The following is a 24,827-nucleotide window of genomic DNA, read 5'->3' as shown; positions in this document are numbered from 1 at the left end:
ACTAACCCAATTTGATTGTCAGTTGGTCTTCAACCTGCAAAAGTAGGAGTGAAATGTCCATATTGCCCTTAACATTTCCTATATGTACATATAACACCCTAACAAATTCAACATTACAAAAACTTCCAAATTTATAATATATATGCTTTGTTATTTATTATCTTCCGATTATTGTTTATATAAAAATTCAATAAATTAATTGTACATTTAAAGATATAATCATCAATATAGAACTAAAGACCAACTAATATTTTGATTTCACAAAAACTTTGCTTGTTCTAAATTTAAATTATTATTTTTTTCATTTGTGACGAGCAAAAATAGGCATTTATATTGATACCCCTTAAATTAACTTCGGTAAATTATACTGATACCCCTTAAATTAGATTTAATTACACAAATTTTTTTTATTTTTTATAGAATTACTAGTACACCCTCTATAGTTGTAATTGTAATTTACATCAGCAGCCCCTCAAAGGCAAAAACTTACATCAGTACCTCCTGAGATAAGTTACATGGTCTTCTCTTTACGAGGTGTATTTGTAATTTTACAAAAATGTATGGAATAACTGTATAATTAGACATAATTTTAAGGGATGCAGATGAAATTGTTTACACAATTTTTGAGTTTGCAAAAATGGCTTACAAGAATAAAAACAAAACGAAGTTTTATAATTTATTTAAGAAGATGTAACAGTATCTGAAGTAAAGATTATCCCATGATTCTTACCCTCGAATATCGATCGAAGGGCTTACAACATATTTTTGGATGTAGATGCATAATGTCCTCCGGTTGTGTGGAGCAAATTACATGTTATTTTGAATTGTGGTAGGCTTGAAAACTTAATATCGAGGAAGATATGGAACCTTTGCAATTGCAACACTTTCATCACGACATACAGATTTGTTGTAGTCTTGTGTTGTTGTGTGTTGACTTGTTGTACAGTGATGGCATCTTTTTTATAGGCACGAGTAGCACTTAAAAAATTTGGACTCACTTCAATTGTATTTACACACCATGGACTTTGACATAAATTAGTCTCTTGACGTGTTGTATTTGAATATATTTTGACCCTATTTAACCGATCCAACATAGAATAAATAAATTTATACTTATCTTGAACTGACTCATAAAATGCATAATGCCTAAATTTAGTGCGGGCTTATTTATTATCTTAGATATATGTAAAATTCAAATTTATTATGAACTTTAATTTGAAACCTAATTATTAGTCAATTTATTTGGAATTTTAATTGATTATTTGTTCCAAAATTTTCGACACACAGTAATTTATCCTAGAAAACATGAAATGACCCAAAAAAAAATGTATATGTAGTGGCATCTTTATAAGGTTAATTAAATTCTATCGACACCTAAAGTGCGGTCTAATTAAACAAACACCTTTTGTCATTCGTAAAATTACAAGTAAATTCTTGCCACATAATATAGGGTGTACTTGTAATAACAACTCCAACATCAAGAATGTACAATAATTTTACATTGAATAGAGTATTTGTGTAATTAAATTTGATTTTAGATAGTGTCCGTATCATTGACCTAATATCAAGGGTGTAAATGTCATTTTGATTAGTTTCATTTATGTGGTACTATTCCCTCACTTTTCTTTCAATATAATTCCTAATTTACCCTTATATATTTGGGAAAACTGCAGCGCACCCTTTGTGATATGGGTAATGTGCATGATACCCCCTGTGATATAAAAAATACCAAATTACCTCGTGAAAATTTTATTGTAGCAATTAGACCCATGCGAGTCCAAGGTGTGGCACACATGCCAATGTTGCAGCTGGGGGCCATATTTATTTTATATTTTAACAATTCTGCCCCTCCTTCATCAAATGAAAGAGGTTAAGAGCAAAATACCACCTGTGTTAGTGATAAAGAGCAAATTACCCCCTGTATTTTAAAGTGCACCAGCTTGCTCATCTGTTATTGTAATTTCTCCTTCTTCCACTTGTTTCTCACTTAAATTTCAGAAATGGAAGCTGAAAATGTACAGAAAAATTAAGCACAAACACTAAACAAAATTGACAAAAATATAAAATTGAATTCCATTAGAATGGATTGAAACCTGATATTGTTTTTACTGCCACATTGCAAGTTTGAATGAAATCCATATCTACAAACATTGAGTGTCATATTATAGACAAGTTTTGCCACATTTAGAAAAGGAACAGACCATTTACCCAAAAAAAAAAAAAAGGCCATTAACAAGATAAAGATGCAGTCTAAACTACTCTTCTTGTCTTCTCTTTTATCTTTACTTCATTTTGTCCAAAACTTGTGAAATAGTTGTCTCTTGTTGTATCTCTTAGTTGCAAGTACTGAAAAAGTTGCTGGAGTATCATTCCCCAACAAGGATGCATTTCTAGGGCCTTGATAGCCTACTTGTTATTGCATTAAATTTGGATTTAGAAAAATATTGCTGCAACTGGGTTTATTTAAAAATATTTTAATAAAGAAGAGCATACATGGATTGCAAAGCTTGGTGCAGGTGTAGGTGGTTGTATTACATTTCTGCTTTTTCTCTTTCCTTTTGCTACAGCCTGCAAATTGTGATCAGAAATGAGTTTTAAAATAAAGGTGAAGGGATAAAATAGAAAGAGCATAATTCATTGAACAGGCTTGATGTTAGATATCCCAACTTAATACCATGCAATTTTAATCCCTAAATGTAAATGAAGACATACAACAAAAACAATTGTTCAATTCCTCTGCATTTGCACTACTGCAATTTTACCGGGTAGTTATACTCTGTTCAATTCAATTGAGAGTACTTATTTTTTAAGACTTCAAAAAAATAAGCAGCAGAAAAATAACCTTGTTTAGAAATCTTAATCTACCAAGCCTTGGTCCATCCTCGATTCCATAAATGTCAACTAAAATCTCGTAATGATGCTCATCAACTAATTCTCCAACTTCCAAGCAAGCCTTGATCCCCGTATCAACACAAACACATTATAGAGATCAATCTAAATAACCAAATATATTCAAAGTGTAGTAAGGATTATTCGACTTCAATCAAGAGAATTGTAGAACTCATTTGAAGCTTTAGAATTACTCACAATGAACACTCAAAATCCATTTTCCTTCCAACACACCCATTAAAAATTTGAGTGTCCTTCTGCATGCCCGATTCTCATTTGTGGAGGCAATTACATGGGTGACACTTGAGTCCCAATTCTTCAGTATCGTTACTCCACATGACAAAATCCACAATCCCCCAAAAAAGGTATAAAACATACTAAACCCTAATCTGCTTTCCAAATGAAGAAAATACAGAAAAATAAAAATAAAGTTATTAAAATACTTACCGAGTTGCTTCGTTTTAATATTCAGTCATTTTAATAGGGTTCATGGTTCAGTCGCCTCTCTTCCTCTCTCTCCAGAAACAAAGTCGACAATAGAAACTCTAAGTTTGACTAGCAGTCAGTCTTTTCAAATATAAGGAGGGATATTTTTGTCTTTCATCCTTCACACCAACGTTTAGTTCGTGCAGGGAGGCAGTGTGCTACATTGTTTGATTCACAGGAGGGTAATTTGCGTTTTTATTTAACACAAAGGGTAATTTGCTCTTTATCACTAATACAGGGGTATTTTACTTTTAACCCTTATATATTTTTTTGTTCTCATAGCTCGATTTTAAATATTGTGTTGGATAAACCTGACTGACTAGAGTCCGTATAAAAGCCTTTTTTTTTTAAATATATTTACCAAATTGCCCTTTGAATGGAAATATGAAAAATGAACATTTGGATCTAGTTGTTGTTATAATAATAATAATAATAATAATAATAATAAGGAATAATTACACTCTGCTATCTTGAGTTTGGTGTAATTACACGTAAACCCCATATGGTTTGAGAAATTACATCTAACACCCATGAGTTTTTGCTTCCATATATTAAAAATCTATATTTACTCCTGATTGACTTATTACTAATTTAACTTACGTCTTCACGTATTAATGCGTGTGAAGAAGTATGTGTATCTTCACCATTATAAGGGTACTTTAGTCAAAAAAAATTCTTGACCTTCAATAAATGAGTAATAGGTCAACTGAAGGTAAATATTAATTTTCATTCAGTTTTTTTTGTTAATATCAGCAAATTCAATAAATCTTGACTAATGGATGGACTTATTTGTTAGACCAAAGTAAATCTCAGGGGTGCTAAATGTAATTTTTCAAACCACAGAGAACAACGTGTGATTACATCAAATCGCAGGAGAGGAGAGTGTAATTATCTCTAATAATAATAATAATAATAAAATAGGGGTAACAACAAACAAATATGTACCTAATTAATAATATATGAGAGGACATTAAAGTCATTGTGCACATGAAACTATGTGAAGAGTCAAAATTCCAGACTTCCAGACTTGGAGAGTTAAAGAAGCTGACACCCCCCCCCCCTCTTAAAATAATAATAATTATTATATTATTATTTATTTTTTGGGGCTGAATCCCATTCGAGATTCGAGAATTAATGGAACCTCAAAAACATTAATTAATTCACATCTAATTAATTTTAATCATTATTTAATAATCGAAAATATTTAATTATTTTTTGCATTAAAAAAATTGTGAAGATAGGTGCAGGTAGCAGGTCCACATGCTTGGGACATGGAATTTTCCCACAAGAAAACAAAATAGAAGCCTCCCCCACGTACGTTACTCTTTTAGAAAATAATAATTATTATTATTATTTTGTCTTCATTATAAATTAATTAAATTAATCAATTTATTAATTTGCTTCATAAGTTTAAAATTAATTTAAACCCTATAATTAAAGTAAAGGGTTGTATTAATTATTTATCAAAAAATTAAATTTTTCCCTACACTGTAAATCACTTCCGTTTAAAAATCATGATAAATCAATATTGTGTCTATTGTGAATCTATGATCAAATAAAACCAGTACTTTATATAATTTCAGCAACGATCAAAATATCTTTCATGATTTCTCATTAGGGCTAGCGTCTTGAACTCGTGTGCATGAATAATAATTAATGGTCGATGCGTAAGTATTATTAATTTGTATTTATTATAATTTTTTATTTTTAATTATAATTATAATAAATTATATATAACAAAAAGTCATATGTTTCTGAAATATTTTAATATTAAAACAATAATTGTTTGGAGGAAAAGGGATATGAATTTCTTGATTCCAAAGAAAATTAAGAGCTTTTGCAAATATTTAATATTTTCCCATCTTACTTGCAAGAGTAATAAATGTTACAATTATATATATATGCTTACAAAGAACAAAAAGAGACATTAAAATCTTTTGCCTTGATTCTTCTTCTGATTACTGGGCCATATATATATATATATTTGTTTATTTAACTAATTTTAGTGGTAGATTTATAAAATTTAAATAAGTTAATTAGCCACATATATAAATATTGATTTTCCAAAAATAGTGCATGCTCTAGCACATGCATAACTATACTGTAAGTAATTAATTATATTGCACTCTATCATAATTTATGTTAATTATATAAAACTAAAATTAATGATCAATACGGAATAATTTTGAAGGATTAAATGCAATTTTGGTCCTCTAATTATAGCCAAATTTCGTTTTAGTCCTTTAACTTGTGAGGGTTTGGACTTGGTTCTCTATGTATTTTAATTGTTCAATTTTGGGACTTTTTTCGCCGGAAAAACATATATTTTCGCTCTAGTTTCACCGCTACCTTCTTTCTAAAAATTTGCCGTCGTCACTCAATATTGCTGAGAGCCACATATACCGTTCGACTCCCCAGCTCAAGACGAATAAAACCCCTCAATCAATTTCAGGTTTCGATCACCACAAAAACTGGGCTTTCACCTTCACCGCTGCAGCCTCTTCGCGTCAATTTGCTGCAGTCCATACGAACGGCGGTCGCGGACTACCACAGTTCGACTCGCCTCTTCCTTGCGACTCTAACGAGACAAGTCCCAGCTATTTTCATCAACGTGGTGTGGAGATCCAAGGATTTGAAGTTCACGGCCATCGTCCGGCAGAATGGATATTTTTCTGGCAAAAAAAGTCTCAAAATTGAGCAATTAAAATACATAGAGGATCAAATCCAAACCCTAACAAGTTAAAAGACTAAAACGAAATTTGACTATAATTAAAAGACCAAAATTGTATTTAATCCTAATTTTAATTATAATTAGTTAGGTGGCTGTGACAGACATAGTTTTGTAGATACCAATAAAAATAACTGCACATCACTATTACAAAAAATCAAAAACCAAAGAAATCATGATAACATTAAGGGTTAATATATTACATTGCCTTTTTTATCAAATTTGGTGTAATTATATATAAATTTTTTATAATTTAAAAATTATATTTATTAATCGTAACGTCTGTTTGTGTTTAATAAATAAAAGTGAATGTAAGTCCAAATTCACCAAAACATGTAACCAGTACTGTGTGTGTGGGAGGGGTGCATTAAAGAAGGGAGAAAGGGGGTAGGTCTGTATTAATTATTAATTATTTATAATGCTCTGATTATACATATATATATATATGTGTGTGTGTGTGTGTGGATGGATACTTCTTATTTTCCTTCTTTTGATCTCATTGTGGAGCAACTGTGCGTGTGTGTGTGTGAAATGAAGAAGGGTCATTGTTGATAGATATGTATCTATAAATCTCAGGCAGAGAAACATAAATATTCACATATATATATATATATAGAGAGAGAGAGAGAGAGAAAGGAGAAAGAGAGGCAATCATGAGTTTGATGGTAGCTGAATGTGTTTGGGACTGAGTGCATATTCCATCTCTCTGCTTAATTGCCCTGCAACCACCTCCCTTTAATTCCCCAGCAACTCTTCTTCACTCCCTTACTCTTCTCTGTGTGTGTGTGTGTGTGTGAGAGAGAGAGAGAGAGAGAGGTATTAGGTGTATATATATATTATATATATTATGATGAGGAGATGGAATTGAATAGAGGTCATTGTCGAAGCCTGCTTTCTTGCTGGCCTGTTTTGGGGTGGGCTTATTATTAAGAGAAGGTGTAGAGTGTGGAACTTGTCTTACCCACCCACTAATGGTGTGAGAGTGTGTGTGTGTGTGTGTGTGTGTGTTTTGTTCTCTTTTTTTGGCACTGAATGAAATGGGCAGTGTTGGGAAGATTAAGGGGTTTTCAATTTCATCACCATCATCAACAGCAGCAGCTCTTGTGTTATTTCCTCTTGTGTTTCTTGCACAAGAATCCATAGCCACTTCCGCTTCGAATTCCTTAAACTACACTAACTTCAGACCACAAATCAGCAGCTTGAGACTGGCCAGGATTCAGAGGCATTTGGACGGGATCAACAAACCTCCTGTCCTCACCATTCAGGTACACACACCCCACTTGCTCTCTCTCTCTCTCTCTCTCTCTTTTCTCTCTCTTTGATTCATTTTTGTGTGTGAATTCGTTTTGTTGCAGAGCCCCGATGGAGATATCATAGATTGTGTTCATAGAAGAAAGCAGCCAGCTTTAGATCATCCTCTTCTCAAGAATCACAAGATCCAGGTATATACCCCCCCTACATCCCCATTATACCCTCTCTCTCTCTCTCTCTCTCACACACACACACACAAACACACACTGGAAGGTGGAAAAAGAGAGAGACAAAAGCAACTTTTTATTAAATTTGAGGAAACGTAACGCAAACACATACATATATACTAACTTTTTTCAGCTGCTAATTTCTCTCTTCATGGTTCCATAAGTTTCCAACTACCAACCACCTCCTTTTTTTCTCTTCACATCCACAATACCCTGCCCTCTCACTGTGTGTAAAAACAAGAAGAAAAATCACACACAAATATATATAAATTATATATATATATATATTGTCGATAAATAAATTGCTTCGTGTGTTTACATACGCTCGAAAATGGATTATATATATTCATCGAAAATTTCAATTCAAATTAGATTTGATCGAATCCAACAACAGCTATTAGGACGTTGCTATTTTGTATTTTTTCTTAAATATACAAAATATTAATTAATAATAATGTGAGATATATATATACACATACAGAGAGTTCCATCAGCAATGCCAAAGGCAATGAGAATGGTGAAGACAGATGCCGCAAAAGACAAAGCCAACAGCAGCGGCGGCGGATCCAAAGGGGTCCGGCAAACATGGCATCAAGATGGGCGGCGCTGCCCCAAGGGCACCGTGCCGATACGGCGGAGCACCGTGCATGATGTGCTCAGGGCTAAATCTTTGTACGATTTCGGCAAGAAGAAGTCCAGGTACACGCCGCCGGCGGCAGGCCGCCGTCCAGAAGCCCCTGATGTTGTCAGCGGCAATGGCCATGAGGTATGTGTCTATCTGTGTGTGTGTGTGTGTGTGTAGATTCTTGATTTGTACACACACTTATATGTGCGTCTCATAAGCAAAAGACACACACATACACATGTGGGTGTGTGTAGTGATTTTCAGTGGGGTGCAAGAAGAAATTGCATGGGGTATTTTATTATAATTATTTAAAATTATATTTTATAAATAAATAAATGTGTGAAATTATATTGATTATTGGAATTTCAATAAATTAAATTATTTGGTGCAAAGTAATTAGTGCAATTAGAATATAGAGTAAATCCGTGGCTGCCACGGCATTGTATACAGTTTTGTCATCTTTGGACACACAATTTTATGTAAAATAAGTGCTATTTTTAATTTATTAAAAACGTTTGTAATATATTATTTTATTTTTGGGAAATAAATCTAAAAAATTATAAATTAAACAATAGTAAAAATTAAGAATATTTGTGGTAGGAATTTCAGTACGTGTTTAAAAATTTAAGAAAAATAACTTAATATTTGTAAGGATTAATTACATTGACACTCCCTGAGGTTATAAGGTCAAATTACACAAAAAATCCCTATATTTTGCAAAATTGTAGCTACACCCCTGCAAGGTGTTGGTGTAATATTTTTCAAGAAGGGTTTGTGTAAGTTTTGTATTTGAATATGGAGTGCACTTGTAACTACAATTATAACATCAAAAGATATAGTAATTTTATAAAAACCCAGGGGTTTTTTTGCATTTTAACCTAACTTCAGGAGGTGTAAATGCAATTTATCATATTTATAATTTTTATCAATAAACTCAATAAACTAGACAACTGGATAAGCTAATCAACCACTGTGATAATTATTATATCACGTAACCTAAAAAATTTTAGTTCAAATTAAGTCTTATAAATTATAATGTCCAAGATTATATTTATTCTGAAATATTCATTTAAAATAATATTAAAAGGGGGGGGGGGGGTTGAATAATTAATTAAGTCTGATGAAATTATATTTGGACAATAATTTTCCCATATGAATATATGGGACTTAATTTTTATCCCACCAATGAATTTATTTATGAAATTCATGCGATTTTTTTGTTTTTTTTGGAAATGAAAAAAGACGTATCTTTAATTAATGGCATGAGTATATATATAAATATGTGTGTATTAATAAGTCGGGTTTTGATAAAAGCACGCGATAGCATACACGACGGGATCGGGGGAAGTGTACGGGGCAAAAGCGACAATAAACGTGTGGGACCCACGGATAGAAGTGGTGAATGAGTTCAGTCTCTCTCAGATTTGGGTTCTCTCCGGCTCCTTTGATGGCTCTGACCTCAACAGCATTGAAGCTGGTTGGCAGGTACCTCCTCCTTCCCCATCCACCCACACCCACACCCACACACACGCACACCTGTTTGTGTGTGTGTATTTATATATATATATTGCATCACACATACACATGATTTCTTGGGGTTAATTATTTGTTATTCTACCAGTGTCATTATAAATGCATTACTAATTATTTTCAGTGGTAATCTTTTTACTTAAATATTAAGAATAATTATATGGGTAAAATACATTGCCCTCGGAAATATTCGTCGTATAATTAAATTACCCTCTAAACTAATAAATGTAATATTTACCCCCCACAATTAAATTTTTAGCCAATATTGCCCTTATATTCTATATGTATATCTAGTTCAAAGAATATATTTCTTTTAGTAACTTTGCATTTTAAGTTAATTAAATTTTTCTTAATTGAAAAAAAAACTTGTATTTATAATAAAATAAAATATAATTAACGAGTTAAATAGTTCAAATTTTATTTTTTTATTATTTATTCTTTTAGGTAAAAAATAATATTAATTTTTTAACATATTTTCTTTAAAAAATATAATAAAATATATTTATTCATTTTTTAAAAATATTTAATTTTTGGTTAAGCATATATATATTTGTCCATTTCTTTTAAGAAGCATATATGAGTTGTGAGTTATATTATATTTATTATGTATCTACTATATATATTAATTTATACTCCACTTTTAATGTAAATTCTTCACTTATTAAAAAAATTAATTAAAAATTAATTTGGTGATGATTTAACATGCAAAATACTAAAATATATTAAAAATAATATAGTTGCTCAAGGCATGATGGGCATTTTTGTCCAACTAAGGGGGTAAGTATTATATTTGTTAGTTTAGAGTAGTAAATGTTACACGACGAATAGTATAAGATGGCAAGTGTATTTTACCCTAATTATATTTATACCCCTTTTATCTATAGTTTATTAACACAAATTATCTCTACATTTAAAAAATTATACATACACCTACTATTATAAAGTCAAATTTATTATTTTTTTTTAAGAAAAAAAAAGGTTTGAAATTCTGAAGCTGTGATGGTTGTACTAGTCAGGTTAGTCCGGAGCTGTATGGTGACAGCACCCCAAGATTATTCACCTACTGGACGGTTAGTGCTCTCTCCTCTCTCTCTATACGTTATTTTTGTGTGTATATAATATTTAATCTTTTATATTTTTAAATATATTCTAAAGCCAAAAAAAAAACTTAAGGTAGCATCAAGTCAACAGAAAAATTGATGTGGTGGTGCTAAAATGACGTGGAGTCATTTTTATAAAATTTAAATATAATAATTATTTATCTTTTGTTTAATTTTTTATGAAGAACATATTTCTTTCGTTTTTTTTTAAAAAAAAGACAATTGATATTTCTCTCATTTGTTATGACAAAAAATAATATCATTGACAAAATATTAAGTAACAATTATAAAATTATTTCGATTTAATTATTAGTGACATGATTGGGCACAAAATATTCTTAATTATAATTTTAGAAACAATTTTTTTCATTATTATTATTATGAATTGTTAAAAGTACAGTAAAATCTCTATAAATTAATAAACTCTCTAAAATAATAAAATTTTCCAGTCCTGACTTCGGGCCTTTGTAAAAAATCATCAAATTCGATTATAAGATAATAAGATAATAATTTTTTGAAAAATTTCTTTACAGATATTAGGTCCCATTAAAACTCTAAATTAATAATTCATAAATATTACAATTATAAATATTATGATAATTTGCTAAAATATGAAGTTTGTAATGCTTTACGCATTTGATCATTCATGGATGATTTTGTGATGGCTTTTAAATGAGAAGACATGGTTGGGTGTTATGAATTATTTTATTTTCATATTGAGATTTATATAGTTTATATTTCATTTATCATGCACGAATGTATTTAATTGGTTATAATAGTTATTTAAGTGCAACGAATTAATGTAAACATGTATATTTAGGTCATTTCAATGAATTAATACATGCGTCTATGAATATAATAGTTAATTGTATACAATGAATTGGTATTATACATGAATATATTTAATTAGTTACAAATAATTGATTGATGCATGAATATAATCGACGAAACATATATGAATTCATTTATTTTCAATACATATATACTAAATTTGTTGAATTTAAAAAGTTTCTCTTTTAATTAATAAAATATTAATTTATCAATAAATTAATAAAATTTTATGATTCCAAAGTTATTAATTTATAAAAATTTTACTGTATATAAGTTTTTAGGAGGGAATCTTGATATAGGTCAGAACCCAATTAAATAAATATATATAATTCTAATCCTTCGGATCGAAACTTGGAACTCCAAAAAGTCAAATTAAATGCATAGACTTTCCCAATTTTTTAATTATTAATTAATAAATTAATAAATGAACCTCGAGATTGTTCCTTGAGAAAGTCATCGTCTCCATTTCCACCCCACTATTTTATAAATATCTAAACATTTAAATAATATATCAAGATTCATAAATGTATTATTTTTTTGTACCTACTTAATGCTACTGACAATTAAATAATGTATATATATATATATATATATTCCATTTGAAGCCTTTGAAATCGCAAAGAGTGACTTTGTGTTAATATTTGAATGTACTGAATAATATAATATATACAAATGTTAAAAAATTAGGGATATTATACTTTTTTTTTTCCTGAAATTTGATATAATAACACGTAGACATCTTGTGATTTGGAGAATTACATTTAACATCCTTGAGGGTTGTTTCCATTTAATAAATAAATCATTTCGTTAGTTAAAATCTATCAAATTTGCTGATATTAACAAAAAAAATCGAATATAAAAAATCTATATATATTCTTGATTAACTTAGTACTGATTTATTACAGACCAAATAATTTTTTTTATAACCAAAGTACCCTCATACGTTTTCATACATTAATGCATGTGAGGAGATATATTTTCACCGTTATATGGGTAGTTTAGTCCAAAAAAAATATTTGGTCTGCAATAAGTCAGTAATAAGTCAATCGAGGGTAAATGTTAAATTATTATTTAATATTTTTATTAATATCAATAAATTTTAACTATCCTACACATACATAAAGAGTAATAAATACAGTTGGAATAATTAGGAGTGGAGCATTTATTTTTGCTTACCCTTCTTCTGCCTTAGCATTGATTGAATTTGCAAGGTCAAAATGGTCATTTCGTGTTATGAATTGTTTTAGAGCGATGCATACCAAGCGACGGGATGCTACAACCTTTTGTGTTCAGGATTTGTGCAGACAACCAACGAAATAGCGATTGGAGCTGCCATTTCACCGTTATCGTCGTTCGATGGCAATCAATACGACATCACCATCCTAATATGGAAGGTCCAATCAAATTACCATAATTTTTTCAAAGGTGAAATCTCCATAATGCCCTTCTCACATAAACCAATTTATTGTAGGACCCAAACTTGGGGAATTGGTGGATGGGCTTTGGTGAAAACACCCTAGTGGGCTATTGGCCCACTGAGATTTTCAGCCACTTAGCGGACCGGGCCACGATGGTCGAGTGGGGCGGTGAGGTCGTTAACTCTCGAGCTAACGGCCATCACACCTCGACACAGATGGGCTCAGGCCATTTTCCCGAAGAGGGGTTCGCCAAGGCCAGCTACTTCCGGAACCTAGAGATCGTCGACTCGGACAACAGCCTCAGCTCAGCCCATGACATATCAACCTTGGCTGAGAACACAAACTGTTACAACATCAAGAGCTCCTACAACAATGAATGGGGAACCCATTTTTACTATGGTGGGCCTGGGAAAAGCCCACAGTGCCCTTGAAAAGCCCATCTTAGGCCCAATTGCTATATTCTTTGGTTAGGGTGTAGAAATATATGCTATTTCCAATCATGTTTTTTGCTAATTTTCCATATTGGTTTTCATGTTTTGTGTGTGTTGGGGGAAGGAATTGTATGGTTAAATAAGCATCAAACAGGTGTGGAAATAGCTAACATTCTATTGGAAGAAGAAAAAAAAAGAAGTAATTATTAGTAGTTTGTATTGTAATTCTACATTTGTTACTATTAAGATTAATCTTTTTTGGTTAATTGAGTGCGTGTTTTTTCTCGTTGTTGATTTTTATGTAATCAAAACCACAAGAATGTATGGGAAAAGCCATACTAGAGAAAATTCTTCTCATTTCTGTAAAATTTTTTCATCAATTAGAAAGATGGTGTACCAAGGCATTAAATACATAATGGGCGTAACTGCCCCAGCAAATTTAACAAACTTTGTTACATAAAAGATAAAAAACAGTTACAAAGAATCCATCCCGTATTTAGGATAACTGCTGTTGTGATATCAGCGACTTGGCTAGCGACCTCAGTATCAACGACCTCATGAAGTTCAGTTGGTAATATGTCCTCAGGATGCGCATGATGACCGGTCTGGATGGCGACCTCCACATGTGCGACCTGATGTTCGACCGCATGATGTCAAGGCTAGAAGGTCGAACTCTCAACACTCGTACTTGATTTTTATTTTAAAGCCCTTCGTGATAACTCATAGTTGGAGAATATTTGTTAAATAAAAATTAATTTCACAGGGACATTTGTATTTTTTAAATAATGAACAATATTTAAAATTATGAAAAATATTAGGGGAGTATGTAACTTACCCTTATTAGAAATTGATATTTTTCCTTTTATATTCCCCTCTTCCATATGATATAAAATATTCTACAAATATCAAATACTTAAATCACCTAAATTCAATCTCATAACATATATATATATATATATCTAAAATAAAAATATAATATACTAAATTAATTATAATAAAAAAACCCAACCTTTTTTTTTGGAAAAACAAGAAATTTATAAAAATTGCTAAGCATTGAAATGGGCCATCTCACAAAAGCCCAATACCATACTAGAAATTTATGTGAAGCCCTCAACAAGAAAAAGGCTGAATCCAAACACAGAGCAAAGAGCGGCAAATCCACCACTCTCCGGAGAGCTTTCACCTTCACCCTCAACTCTGAGAAGGGACTTCGTAATATATTACGGTTGTACGTATACATACGTATATATACATAGAGGTATACGTACATACAGAGGGAGAAAGTGATGGGAGGCGAAGAAGAGATTTTTGTGACGCCTGGTGAAGTATTGGGGAAAGCCACGGAGTTGAAAGCTGGGAAGGGTGCTTATGTTTCGACCAATGATAGAACGGTGTATGCCTCCCTCACCGGATTCCGCTCCCTTACTCCTCCACCGGAGGGCTCCGACGACCCGGTAATCAATTTGAAGAACTCATCTCTGCAAAAGCGTTATTATTCTGATTTTGGGTTAAAGAATTGTTTTCTTTTTCTTTTTTGTTTGAGTTTTTTTGCGATTTAATTTGTAAAATTGTTTGTGGTTGTTTCTAGAGGCCTACGGTGGAGGTGAAAGGTCACAAGGCACATGGTCCAGTTCCTGAGCCCGGTCTTGTTGTTATTGCAAGAGTAAGCTTCTTTATTTGCTGATTGTTGCCGTCTCTGTTCAATTTCATTTGCTAGTGTGAAGGAGTATGCTGAATAATATAGCTTGCCCAGAGTAGAAGTTGCTTGTTTTGGGAATTCTTTGATTGGTACTGGAAAAGCTGTGGGGAGTTGATAGGCAAATGTACGAGGTAGTATGAGATATTGGGGTGTGACTGAGGGATCCAGGAATTGATATGCGTGTAATTTCGTCGTGTGTTTTCTTCCTCTGGGCTAAGTTACTTCCTTGTTTGTGTTGCAGCAACCTTTTTGTTAGTTATCAGAGTTAAACAGATCTTTCTAGTTGCATTTTGGTGCAAAAGCAAAATTAGTTAATTTTATTTATTTTGGGGTTTATCCTTGTCTTTTGACTGCTTATATTGGTTGTGGCAGGTTACAAAGGTGATGGCTAAAATGGCTTCAGCTGATATAATGTGTGTAGGTCCCAAGTCTGTACGAGAAAAATTTACGGGCATTATTAGGTACCGATATCTAAATGCTGGTTTCTCCAGCGTTTCCAATTATCATGATGCAATGATGATAGCTTGATTTCTGGATAAGATGCGATTTTTTGTATTCCACTAGGCAGCTGTTTCAAGCTTTGGAATTGTTGAAGTGGGTGAGAAATAACTTATAACCAACTTTGTAATATGACAGGCAGCAAGATGTCAGAGCAACGGAGATTGACAAAGTAGATATGCACTCTTCGTTCCACCCGGGTGACATTGTTAGAGCATTAGTTGTATCCTCCATGAAACGAAACATCTATTTTGCCCCCCTTCTTTTTGTTTGAATTTTATTCCATTTCCATAGTTGATTAATCAATGTTTACTAGCAATCTGCCTTTGAAGCAGCTTGGTCATGTTCCTGAATAATTGCGAAACATACACTTCTCTCTATCATTCTTTTGCAAACACAGATGGAATTTATAATGGTGGCTGTTTAGTCCGAGTCAGAAAATATATATATATATATATATATATATATGTACATCTCAATGCCGATTCTTCTTGTTTTTATTGTTGGCATTATTCTCTGTGTGTGTGTGTGTGTGTGTTCACTAACCTGACTATGCCTATTGATTTACATTGTATCGATTCTATTCTAATCTTCTGTGTAATCTGTTCGCCTTAATGTTTTTATTTGAAAAGCTATCACTCGGAGATGCCCGAGCTTATTATTTATCAACTGCAAAAAATGAACTTGGTGTTGTTTCAGCAGAGAGTGCAGCTGGTATGAATTTCTTTACAGCATTTATTCTACTGACATTAGTTTCTGAAACTTTTGTGTATTAAACAAGCCCACCTTCAATGAAATAATAGGCTTGTTTATCTTATTCATTGGACATTTAGTGAATATGGAATTGGTCGTTGCATGATGGACTCTCATTAGCTTCTTACTACATTCACACTCTGCTTTCAGCATTATTATGATAACAGTGACAGGCTAGATTTTTTGTGATGACTTCTCATAACTAAATTGGCCAATGTTTTTCTGTCAAAGTTGCCTTACATATGTCTTGCCGCATACCTTGTTGAAAGGATTATTAAGGTTTCTGTTGTTAATGTGCACCACTTTTTACTGACTAGGGCTAAGTTGTATATCTCTTCACTTGACGTTGATCATTAACAGTCCGTTAGCCATTAGGTTGCCTTATTATAGGTTTTCTGCTTAGTTTCAATAGTCTGATTTTGTTCATATAGATGCTTATGACATTTTATTCATCCTTCAGAACCCTAATAAGATGGCTTTTTAACTTTCTGCAGGTGCAATGATGATTCCTATAAGTTGGACGGAGATGCAGTGTCCCTTAACAGGTCAAGTAGAGCAGAGAAAGGTGGCAAAGGTCGGAGCCTGACTGATGGATGCACGTGTAGACTTAGAAATCATCGTGTGGAAAGCCGAGGCTAGTTGCAGACTAAAGAGTAGAAAATGTTGCTTGTAGTATAAAACATCTTAAGCTAGTGTGGTGCTACTTTGTCCAGGCTTCCTTCTTGAGGGGAAGTGTGGGAAACTTTGTCTTTGATTCCAAAGATTTGATGCAAGAAAACATCAGTTGTAGCCGAAAGTGCAGTTATACTACTTTTAATGGGAATTCCCAGCTTTATTTCCTTGCTTGGGATGCACTTGTAATGTGAGAAGACAAAGCTAACAGATATTAGAGTGATTTCTGGGATGGCAACAGGGTGAGGGAGGGTTGATATACGTTTTACTTGAAAATTCGTGATTTGGGCCCATCCCGCTCATAATGGGATGCGGACTTGTCTATTTCGTCTTAAAAGTCATCTGGCTTGCAGCTCTGATGGATTTAATATGGAAGATCCACGCATTGAGTGTTTCCATTGCTTGTACAATATAATGCAGGGTTTCCTCAAAATACTTCTTAAATTACATTTACACCTCTTAAGAAAATTCACTGTTTATTAATATTTAAATGAAAAATATAAATGTTAGTAAAAATATTTATATAAATTTTTAATTGTATCTCTTATTTAATATAAACGTATAATAATTTTGTATTTATAAGGAAAAAAATATAATGATGTTAATCTCACTCTCTCTCTCTATATATATATATATTTATTACATTTATCCTTTGATAAGTATAAAAATATAATTGAAAAAATGAGAGGTGAAACTAAAAATTTATTTTATAAGGTTAATATTTTTTGTCTAAATCTCAACAGAAGGAGATCATGTGTAAATTAAAAATTTTCCAGAGAAAGTGTAAGTATAACTTTAAATTTTTTTAAGAAAAAGTATAATTGTATATTTTTTAGAGTGTCGACTATCCCTATAATTTTTAGGGATAATTATACCCCTCGCTTGAGGTTTGGTGTAATTACATGTAACCTTCTATAATTTAAAAAATTACATCTAGTATTCTTGAGGTTTACTTCCGTCTAACAAATAAGTTCTTCCGTTAGTTAAAATTCATCAAATTTATTGATATTAACCCAAAAAAGATTGAATGGAAATTGATATTTACCCTCGATCGACTTATTACTGACTTATTACAAGTCAAAAAAAATCTTCCAACTAAACTATCCTTATAACAGTGAAGATATACCTCATCACATGCATTAAAATTAAAGAAGTATGATGGTACTTTGATCATAAAAATATTTAGATAACCTGCAATAAATCAGTAATAAAACAATCGAAGGTAAATATAGTTTTCTTTAATATAAGCAAACTTGATAAATTTTGATTAATAGATAGACTTATATGTTAGATAGAATCACATCAGCAAACCTCAAAAGAATTAGATATAATATTCTAAACTATAAAGAGTTTATATGTAGTTATACCAAATTTTAGAAAAAAGATCAAACCAGACGTGTATTTGAAACAAACTCCACCATATCCAAGAATTTGTGCAATCATTGTCAGCATGGCAAGTGTCACAACCAGATGGATGGATAAAAATCTCCAGAATCCCAAAACCAGAAAAAATAATGCCGAGAGTGAGTGAGAGGCAGAGGAGAGGACTAACTCTTAACACAACTGCCAAAATCTCTTTCACAACCACCTTTCAAAAATGGCTACTGCTTCTCTTCCACCTCTGCATCTTCCACCTCCCTCCAAATTCTCTTCCTCTCATGCCCACTACTTCTCTCAAATTCCACTCCATCTGTCCTCTTTCCCACACTGCAATTCCCTCAAATCCAAATCCCTGTCAAGAATCTCATTTGCTCTCACAGAGTCATCAGACTCCCCGAAATCCCTTGACCCTGACCCGAAAATTCTCCTCCAAGAACTCGCTGTATGGGCAATAAAATCAGCACCCTTCTTTCTTCCATTGTGAATGTCATGATGTTTTGCTCGAAAACTGTTTTATGTTTATGTTCTTTATTTTGGGGGTATTGGTAATTTCCTTTTGTTGGGCTCGCAGGGTTGTTTTGTTCTTCCGGCGGATTATTTTCAGCAGCTACCGCGGGATCTCCGGTTAGATGTAAGTTTTAATGTTAGAGTAAATGCGCAGATGACTTTTTGGATTTGTGGTTTGTACAATATCGCTCAGAGGTTGTACCTTGGATTGGTGGGTTGTTTGTTAGCTGATGCATGTTGGCGTTTGGAGCATACTCTCATAGTGTGATGTACATTTTGGGTTTACGTATATTATGCCTCAAAGGTTGTAACTTGCACTTAACAAAAGAAAAGTTGTACCCGCATTCTGTAAATTCCTTAAGAAGTTTAGTTTTCAGAGTAAAAGGACAATTTATAGTGGCAAAGTAGCGTTGTTCGGACTTTGAGCATCGTACTATATTGCTGAAAGATTGTAACTTGTTTTGGTTGGATGATTGGAACTGTTGAAGCATATTGGGATGGCACCCAATTTTATACCTTTTGCTCTGGAGATAACTCTTGTATCTCTTTGATCATTGCTTTGTAATACAATGATGTAACATGAGTGTAACCTGTGTTGGGGGTTGCATATTGAGAGTAGGAAACTGTACTTTGCTCTAACAAGATTAAACGTTGTTCCAGATTTGGCTTATTACTTTCTTGGGTTTTGTTCTCTCTTCATTTATGGACAGGAGAAATTCTTCTTGTGGAGAATGTCTAACTATCTTCCCATTTATTTATTTATTTTTTATGTTGAAGCTGAACGATGCAGCATTTGATCTTTCAAATGGTGCTGTCAGAGATGAGGTTAGTACTCAATATTTATCTTATAAATGGAAATATTCATATACTAGGAATTTTGACCGATACTCCTTTTGTGAAGACAAATGCTTTGTTTAGTTTTTGAACTTAAATGAGAAAACACCAAGGAAGTATTATCTTAACTTCAAATGATAATACCAGGTGTTTGTTCTTTGATCTTTTTCCTTTTCCTCTTCATTTTCTAACCAAAATCCAAGATTTAAGTTAGTTTGAAGGAAAAACAAAAAATTACATGAGAACATCAATTAATATAATCTTGTGATGCTGTTTGCCTTCTGTTAATCTTCACCTCTAAGCTCAATTTCATAAAGCTTCATATTTGTACAGTAGTGTATGTATGATTTTCTCTATGTGCTCATGATAGGCACTGGATACCACATTCTCGTTATGCACTTAGGGTTTCCTATAAAGCTGATCTGGGTCCAAACTGAAATTTGGATTACCTTGGTATTTACTCGTATGGATAAAAAGATAGTATCAGCTTGTACTTGTACCAGATCTACTGAATAATTAGCTATAGATATACCACCTTGCTATGATAAATTCTCCAGTGTGAGCTACAGATAAAAGTTTATAGAAAGACAGCAGCATTCACACTAGAAAGGGAAAAGAAAACAGGATTTGGGTTTGACGTAGGCGTCCTTTTATCCTGATCAACGACTAGAGAGGTATTGAGAACACAGTCTTTTTCTATCTTTGAAGCATAAATGAAAAATTAAACCTCTATGCTATTATCTGAATACCTCATGTAACCATTTTTAGGTGATTCCTTATGAATTATGGTGTCATATAACATTCCTAGTGGTATTACATTATGAAAGTATCTTGCAGTAACCTGCAGATTCTTTTTGCAAGTTCAGATCAATGATTGGCTTTAAGAGATGATTGAAAACTTTCTTCCTCCACTGCATACTCTATCTATTACAAACATGATAAGGGTGATGCTGCAAAATTACTTTTGAGGCTACTTGTCTGTTAATGGAAAATCGCTTTAACTCTTCCAAATCCTCTAAATGCTAATTGACTAATTCATAGATGTTAATATCTGCTTCACTTTGTATTATAGTGTGGTGAAGAGCTGGGAGAGACTTTATTAAATATAAGTCGAGCATGGGAAGTTGCAGACACATTGACTTCGGCGAACTTAGTAAGCAAGCTGCCTCTATTAGCAGGCTCTCTCACCACCAAAAGTAAATCAGGCAAGTGTGTGGTCATATATACACTTCTATGATCATTCACATATTTTATGCTTTGTTAAACTCAGTTCGAATTACTACTTCACTGATTTGGCCTTATTGCTAGTTAGCACTTGGCAAGCGCTTGGTATCTGCTTCTAGGAGGTTCCAGTCCATGGGTCAGTATGGTCAAGGTGAACTACAAAATGTATGGACTGGAACGTTTTGGTTTTTCTTTAGATATGATGGTATTGCCTAAATTTAACTTATAGTGAACTTTTAACCAGCATAGATGCTTCCCCCCCCCCCCCCCCCCCTCTTTTTCTGCCTATCCTCAAACTTACTGTTAGTTCTTGATCAGCATAGATTGCCAAAGTGATGAATAGGACAGGAAAGCTTTTATCTGCAAGGCCTACTGAGGTAGCTACTGAAGAACCAAAACAGGAAAACAGGGTGCTGAAGGTATACTTGCTTGCAGTTGAAAGAAATTTCAGTTGCAATTGGATGGGCACCTTATTTCATGAGAATGTGTTCTGTTGATCTGTTTTTTTTTTTTCTTGGATCTCATGTGTGTCTGTAATTGAGAAAAATGCCTCCAAACTTTTTTCTTCCGTTTCCTAGACAACCTTGCATGCTAGAACCCCTTCAAACTTTTGGAAAACTGTTCTCTCCTACATACCCAAAACGTAAATGATATGTCACAACAATAGTAATCATCGTATTCTTTCCTATAAAACAACCCTTCCAAACACACATATCTAATGGTTTCTCATTTCCATAAATTTACTTTTTCTCATTTAATTTTTCTGGAAATCAAGTTCTAGGAAGTAGCCATCCAGCCAATCGCAGCCTATCGTTTCTGCTTCATTACATTGCAACTAATTTAACAGAATAACATTGGCCCTATGCAACAGTTTGGCGATCTTCAGGTTGAATTGACTCCAGAAAAAGCATACATTGGTGCTGCCATTGGCTTCATTTTTGGGTAACCACTACATGTAAGCTGTGAGTCTTCGTTCGTCAACTTGAGTTTTTAAAACTTACAACATTCATTCTTGAAACCTCCAACTATAGGATTCTTTCATGGCAAATAAGTCAAGGCATCCAAAGCATACCGGAAAGCTCGTTGGAGTACGCAAATGACAACGCATTGCTTCTTGCGAAGGTGAATGAAAATGTACTCGGTTTAGTGCATTTCTTTTATGATCCTCACTGATGATCAATCACGAAAATGATCATGGTGAATGCAGTCGTTGCGTGGAGCTCTTCTCGCGCTTTTCTATTCGTCAACGGTCTTATCTGCTTTTGCAACTGTTGGACTCGTCCTACTTGGAGGTCAATTGAAGTCAAAAGGAAACTGAGACTGTAAGTTTAATACTTGAATAGACACTTGCCTTCTGCTGCTGAAGTTTGTTATGTAATTCTGTAGCTATATGTCAAAAGTAAAGTTTTGTAATATATCAAGTGGTTCTACTTTTATTTTGGGCATATCGAGTTCACGTGATCCACAGAATGTTGAGCAAATTTTGAATTATTTGAAATAGGAGAAATTTTGCATGGAGCAAGACAAATTATCTGGTAAAATGTTTCTCATTGGCTGATCCAGGAGCTCATCTCAATCTTTTAAGCAAACGAAGTTATTTTAGCTTTAGGATTCTTGTAACAACCAAATCATAAAACTAAATAGATCGATAATGTCAGTGCCCATAATGAGGTTGTTAATTGCTTGATTTTGTGGATTGAAGTCTCATTTTTGGTTGTGTAACTAATTGGATCTTGTAAATGGTTGCCTCCAAAAGTAGGGTTACTAGCGGCTATGCGAGTGGCTTGTGAGATTTGCTGTTATATTTTTGACAGAGGAATGAGAATTTCAAAGGATAAAGGTGAGAACCAAAATCGAATGAAGCCTAAGTTGTGGATGAAAAATGAGATTTTCCATCAGGGTCTCCCATGTACTGCAACATATTTAGATTGTCTAAAGAGCAAGCTCGTCATGACAGTTCCACCGATTATAGTCAGACCAGGATATTCACAACCTACAATCATCGCTGAATCTAGCTTGTGATTTGTAGAATAATGATAAGTTTGATAAACTGAAATACCATCTTAACTGGTTGCTAATATTAATAGGTCGTCAGTACAAGTAGCCAACCCCTGGGTCACTAGGGGGTGGGGGTGGGGATTTGCTTTGAGCTCCTTGGACTTACTTGCTTACTAGTACTATCTTGTCCCGAAATCCATCAAGAATCTTGTTTCTTTTGAAAAATAGCAGCAGTTATTGGTACTGTCACAGCATATAGAGACATCAATGTTTTTCTGGTATGAAATTCTTTAATTGGGGTCAAAGTGACCACTTCTCCTTCTGAGAAGCCATGTCCAGACTGTGTGATTTAGCCTCTTGGATTATATTTATTAGCTTAAACAGTTGTGTTTTAGTCTTCTGGATTATATTTAAAGCCTTCCAACTGCAGACATCACTGTCAGTATGAGCTACACATGTCCTGTCATTTGCTTCATTTTCTAGCTAGGCTTTCTTTCTTCTTACCATTATGTTTTCTTGATTTCCTCTACCTTTATTAGCTCATCTTTTCTGTTCTCCCTCACTTGTCTGTACTTAGGTATGGATCTTACTGGTAACGTAATATGCAACTTGATTTGGTTTGTAGTACACTAGATTTTATGTTTAAGCCGTTCAACTTCTTCTCAAGTTGTCGAGTTGATCCTCATATACTTGTGTTCACAAAGGTTTTTAAAAACAACACTTTGTGGACTCCGGTTATAAACTTTAGTGTAGTTGATAATAGTCAGTGATACTAATAAATGTGCAATTATTGGACCTCGAGCTACTCTTTAACCCTAGAGAAAAGCCAGTGATGACTGAGTTAGACGTACAATCACAACTTCAAATTCTAATTATTATAAAAAGGGATAACTGTATTTACTCTCCTTGATCTATAATTTATTTATATAAATAATTCATATTTTTTGCATAATTACATAAACCACTCCAAGGATAGTTTGTGCAATAATGATGTTTTTACGAGGTGTATGAGTAATTTTTCAAAAAGTTGTGATGGTCTGTATGAATGATGTTGACCTTTTGTGGGTGTTTGTGCAGTTTTTAAAAAATAAGAGTGATTTGTGTGAATAGATCATGGTTCATGGGTGTATTTATAATTATCCCTTATACTAATACGTTGGACCAATTTGCAAATACGTCCTTGTGAATTTGTTCGTCCAAATTCATATTAAGTTGCAAAGTTATAACGACAACAAATATATGGGTGTTTTTTTTGTTTTTTTTTTTTTGGGGGGGGGGTTTGTTAAAAATATTTATAAATTATTTTTTAGGTCAAAATTGCATTTAAATAATTGGAGATGACGTGTCAAAACGTGGGCGTTTCACAGCCTCACCCTTATTAACAACAAAAGTGGGAATATCATAGACATAATTAGGAAGTAAAAATTAATATAAAGTTTGATTAAGTAGTTTCTATATTATAATACATTTTATTAATTAAATAATTGTAGTAAGTGTAGAATGTGTATATTTTAATTGAAAGTATCAGCTTGAGATTCTTTGCATCTTGAGATTATTTACTTTTTTATTATTTATTTATTTAGAGTTAGGTTTGACATTAATGCAAGTGGATTAGTATTTAATCCGCGGTGGGCCCGCCTCGATTACCTCAGCTAATTTTGATTAATCAAACATTCTGGATATAATACTCCAATACAGATCGATATGAAAAGCCAATGAAGCTTACTTCATTTGGCGAAATTGAGG

General features: G+C 32.9%; 3 protein-coding genes across 3 annotated transcripts; all 3 read left to right on the top strand.

Annotated features, from left to right (window-relative positions):
- The first annotated feature begins 6,575 nt into the window (after positions 1–6,575).
- LOC105161161 (protein neprosin) lies at positions 6,576–13,782 on the top strand. Its single transcript, XM_011078765.3, has 7 exons — positions 6,576–7,368; positions 7,459–7,545; positions 8,063–8,347; positions 9,521–9,691; positions 10,753–10,806; positions 12,915–13,061; positions 13,139–13,782. The coding sequence occupies exons 1-7, from the start codon at positions 7,141–7,143 to the stop codon at positions 13,514–13,516; spliced, it is 1,350 nt and encodes a 449-aa protein (XP_011077067.1). The 5' UTR covers positions 6,576–7,140; the 3' UTR covers positions 13,517–13,782.
- Positions 13,783–14,634: 852 nt separating this feature from the next.
- On the top strand, positions 14,635–17,305 carry LOC148788541 (Nucleic acid-binding, OB-fold-like protein). The gene is made up of 6 exons (XM_088879504.1): positions 14,635–14,970; positions 15,105–15,179; positions 15,588–15,676; positions 15,852–15,936; positions 16,346–16,427; positions 16,961–17,305. The coding sequence occupies exons 1-6, from the start codon at positions 14,803–14,805 to the stop codon at positions 17,050–17,052; spliced, it is 591 nt and encodes a 196-aa protein (XP_088735630.1). The 5' UTR covers positions 14,635–14,802; the 3' UTR covers positions 17,053–17,305.
- Positions 17,306–18,635: 1,330 nt separating this feature from the next.
- Positions 18,636–22,528, top strand: LOC105161213 (LOW protein: ammonium transporter 1-like protein). Its single transcript, XM_020693507.2, has 9 exons — positions 18,636–18,960; positions 19,090–19,149; positions 19,803–19,850; positions 20,932–21,064; positions 21,172–21,248; positions 21,407–21,502; positions 21,955–22,025; positions 22,115–22,205; positions 22,291–22,528. Exons 1-9 carry the CDS (start codon positions 18,736–18,738, stop codon positions 22,399–22,401), a joined length of 912 nt encoding a protein of 303 aa, XP_020549166.2. The 5' UTR covers positions 18,636–18,735; the 3' UTR covers positions 22,402–22,528.
- Positions 22,529–24,827: the final 2,299 nt, after the last annotated feature.

Source organism: Sesamum indicum, linkage group LG4 (genome assembly GCF_026168435.1).
Source record: "Sesamum indicum cultivar Baizhima isolate 11 linkage group LG4, ASM2616843v1, whole genome shotgun sequence".
Lineage (NCBI taxonomy): Eukaryota > Viridiplantae > Streptophyta > Magnoliopsida > Lamiales > Pedaliaceae > Sesamum > Sesamum indicum.
Note: the sequence above shows the minus strand (reverse complement) of the source record. Positions and strands in the feature narration are given on the sequence as shown.

What these genes read in the sequence shown, in the direction of transcription:
- LOC105161161 (XM_011078765.3), top strand. Translation starts at nt 7,141, where the DNA reads ATGGGCAGTGTTGGGAAGATTAAGGGGTTTTCAATTTCATCACCATCA. An exon ending in TCAAGAATCACAAGATCCAG is followed by an intron (nt 7,546 to 8,062) that starts GTATATACCCCC and finishes ATACACATACAG; the next exon opens with AGAGTTCCATCAGCAATGCC. An exon ending in TCAGCGGCAATGGCCATGAG is followed by an intron (nt 8,348 to 9,520) that starts GTATGTGTCTAT and finishes TTTTGATAAAAG; the next exon opens with CACGCGATAGCATACACGAC.
- LOC148788541 (XM_088879504.1), top strand. Translation starts at nt 14,803, where the DNA reads ATGGGAGGCGAAGAAGAGATTTTTGTGACGCCTGGTGAAGTATTGGGG. An exon ending in CGGAGGGCTCCGACGACCCG is followed by an intron (nt 14,971 to 15,104) that starts GTAATCAATTTG and finishes GGTTGTTTCTAG; the next exon opens with AGGCCTACGGTGGAGGTGAA. An exon ending in TTCAGCAGAGAGTGCAGCTG is followed by an intron (nt 16,428 to 16,960) that starts GTATGAATTTCT and finishes AACTTTCTGCAG; the next exon opens with GTGCAATGATGATTCCTATA.
- LOC105161213 (XM_020693507.2), top strand. Translation starts at nt 18,736, where the DNA reads ATGGCTACTGCTTCTCTTCCACCTCTGCATCTTCCACCTCCCTCCAAA. An exon ending in ATGGTGCTGTCAGAGATGAG is followed by an intron (nt 19,851 to 20,931) that starts GTTAGTACTCAA and finishes TTTGTATTATAG; the next exon opens with TGTGGTGAAGAGCTGGGAGA. An exon ending in GCCATTGGCTTCATTTTTGG is followed by an intron (nt 22,026 to 22,114) that starts GTAACCACTACA and finishes CTCCAACTATAG; the next exon opens with GATTCTTTCATGGCAAATAA.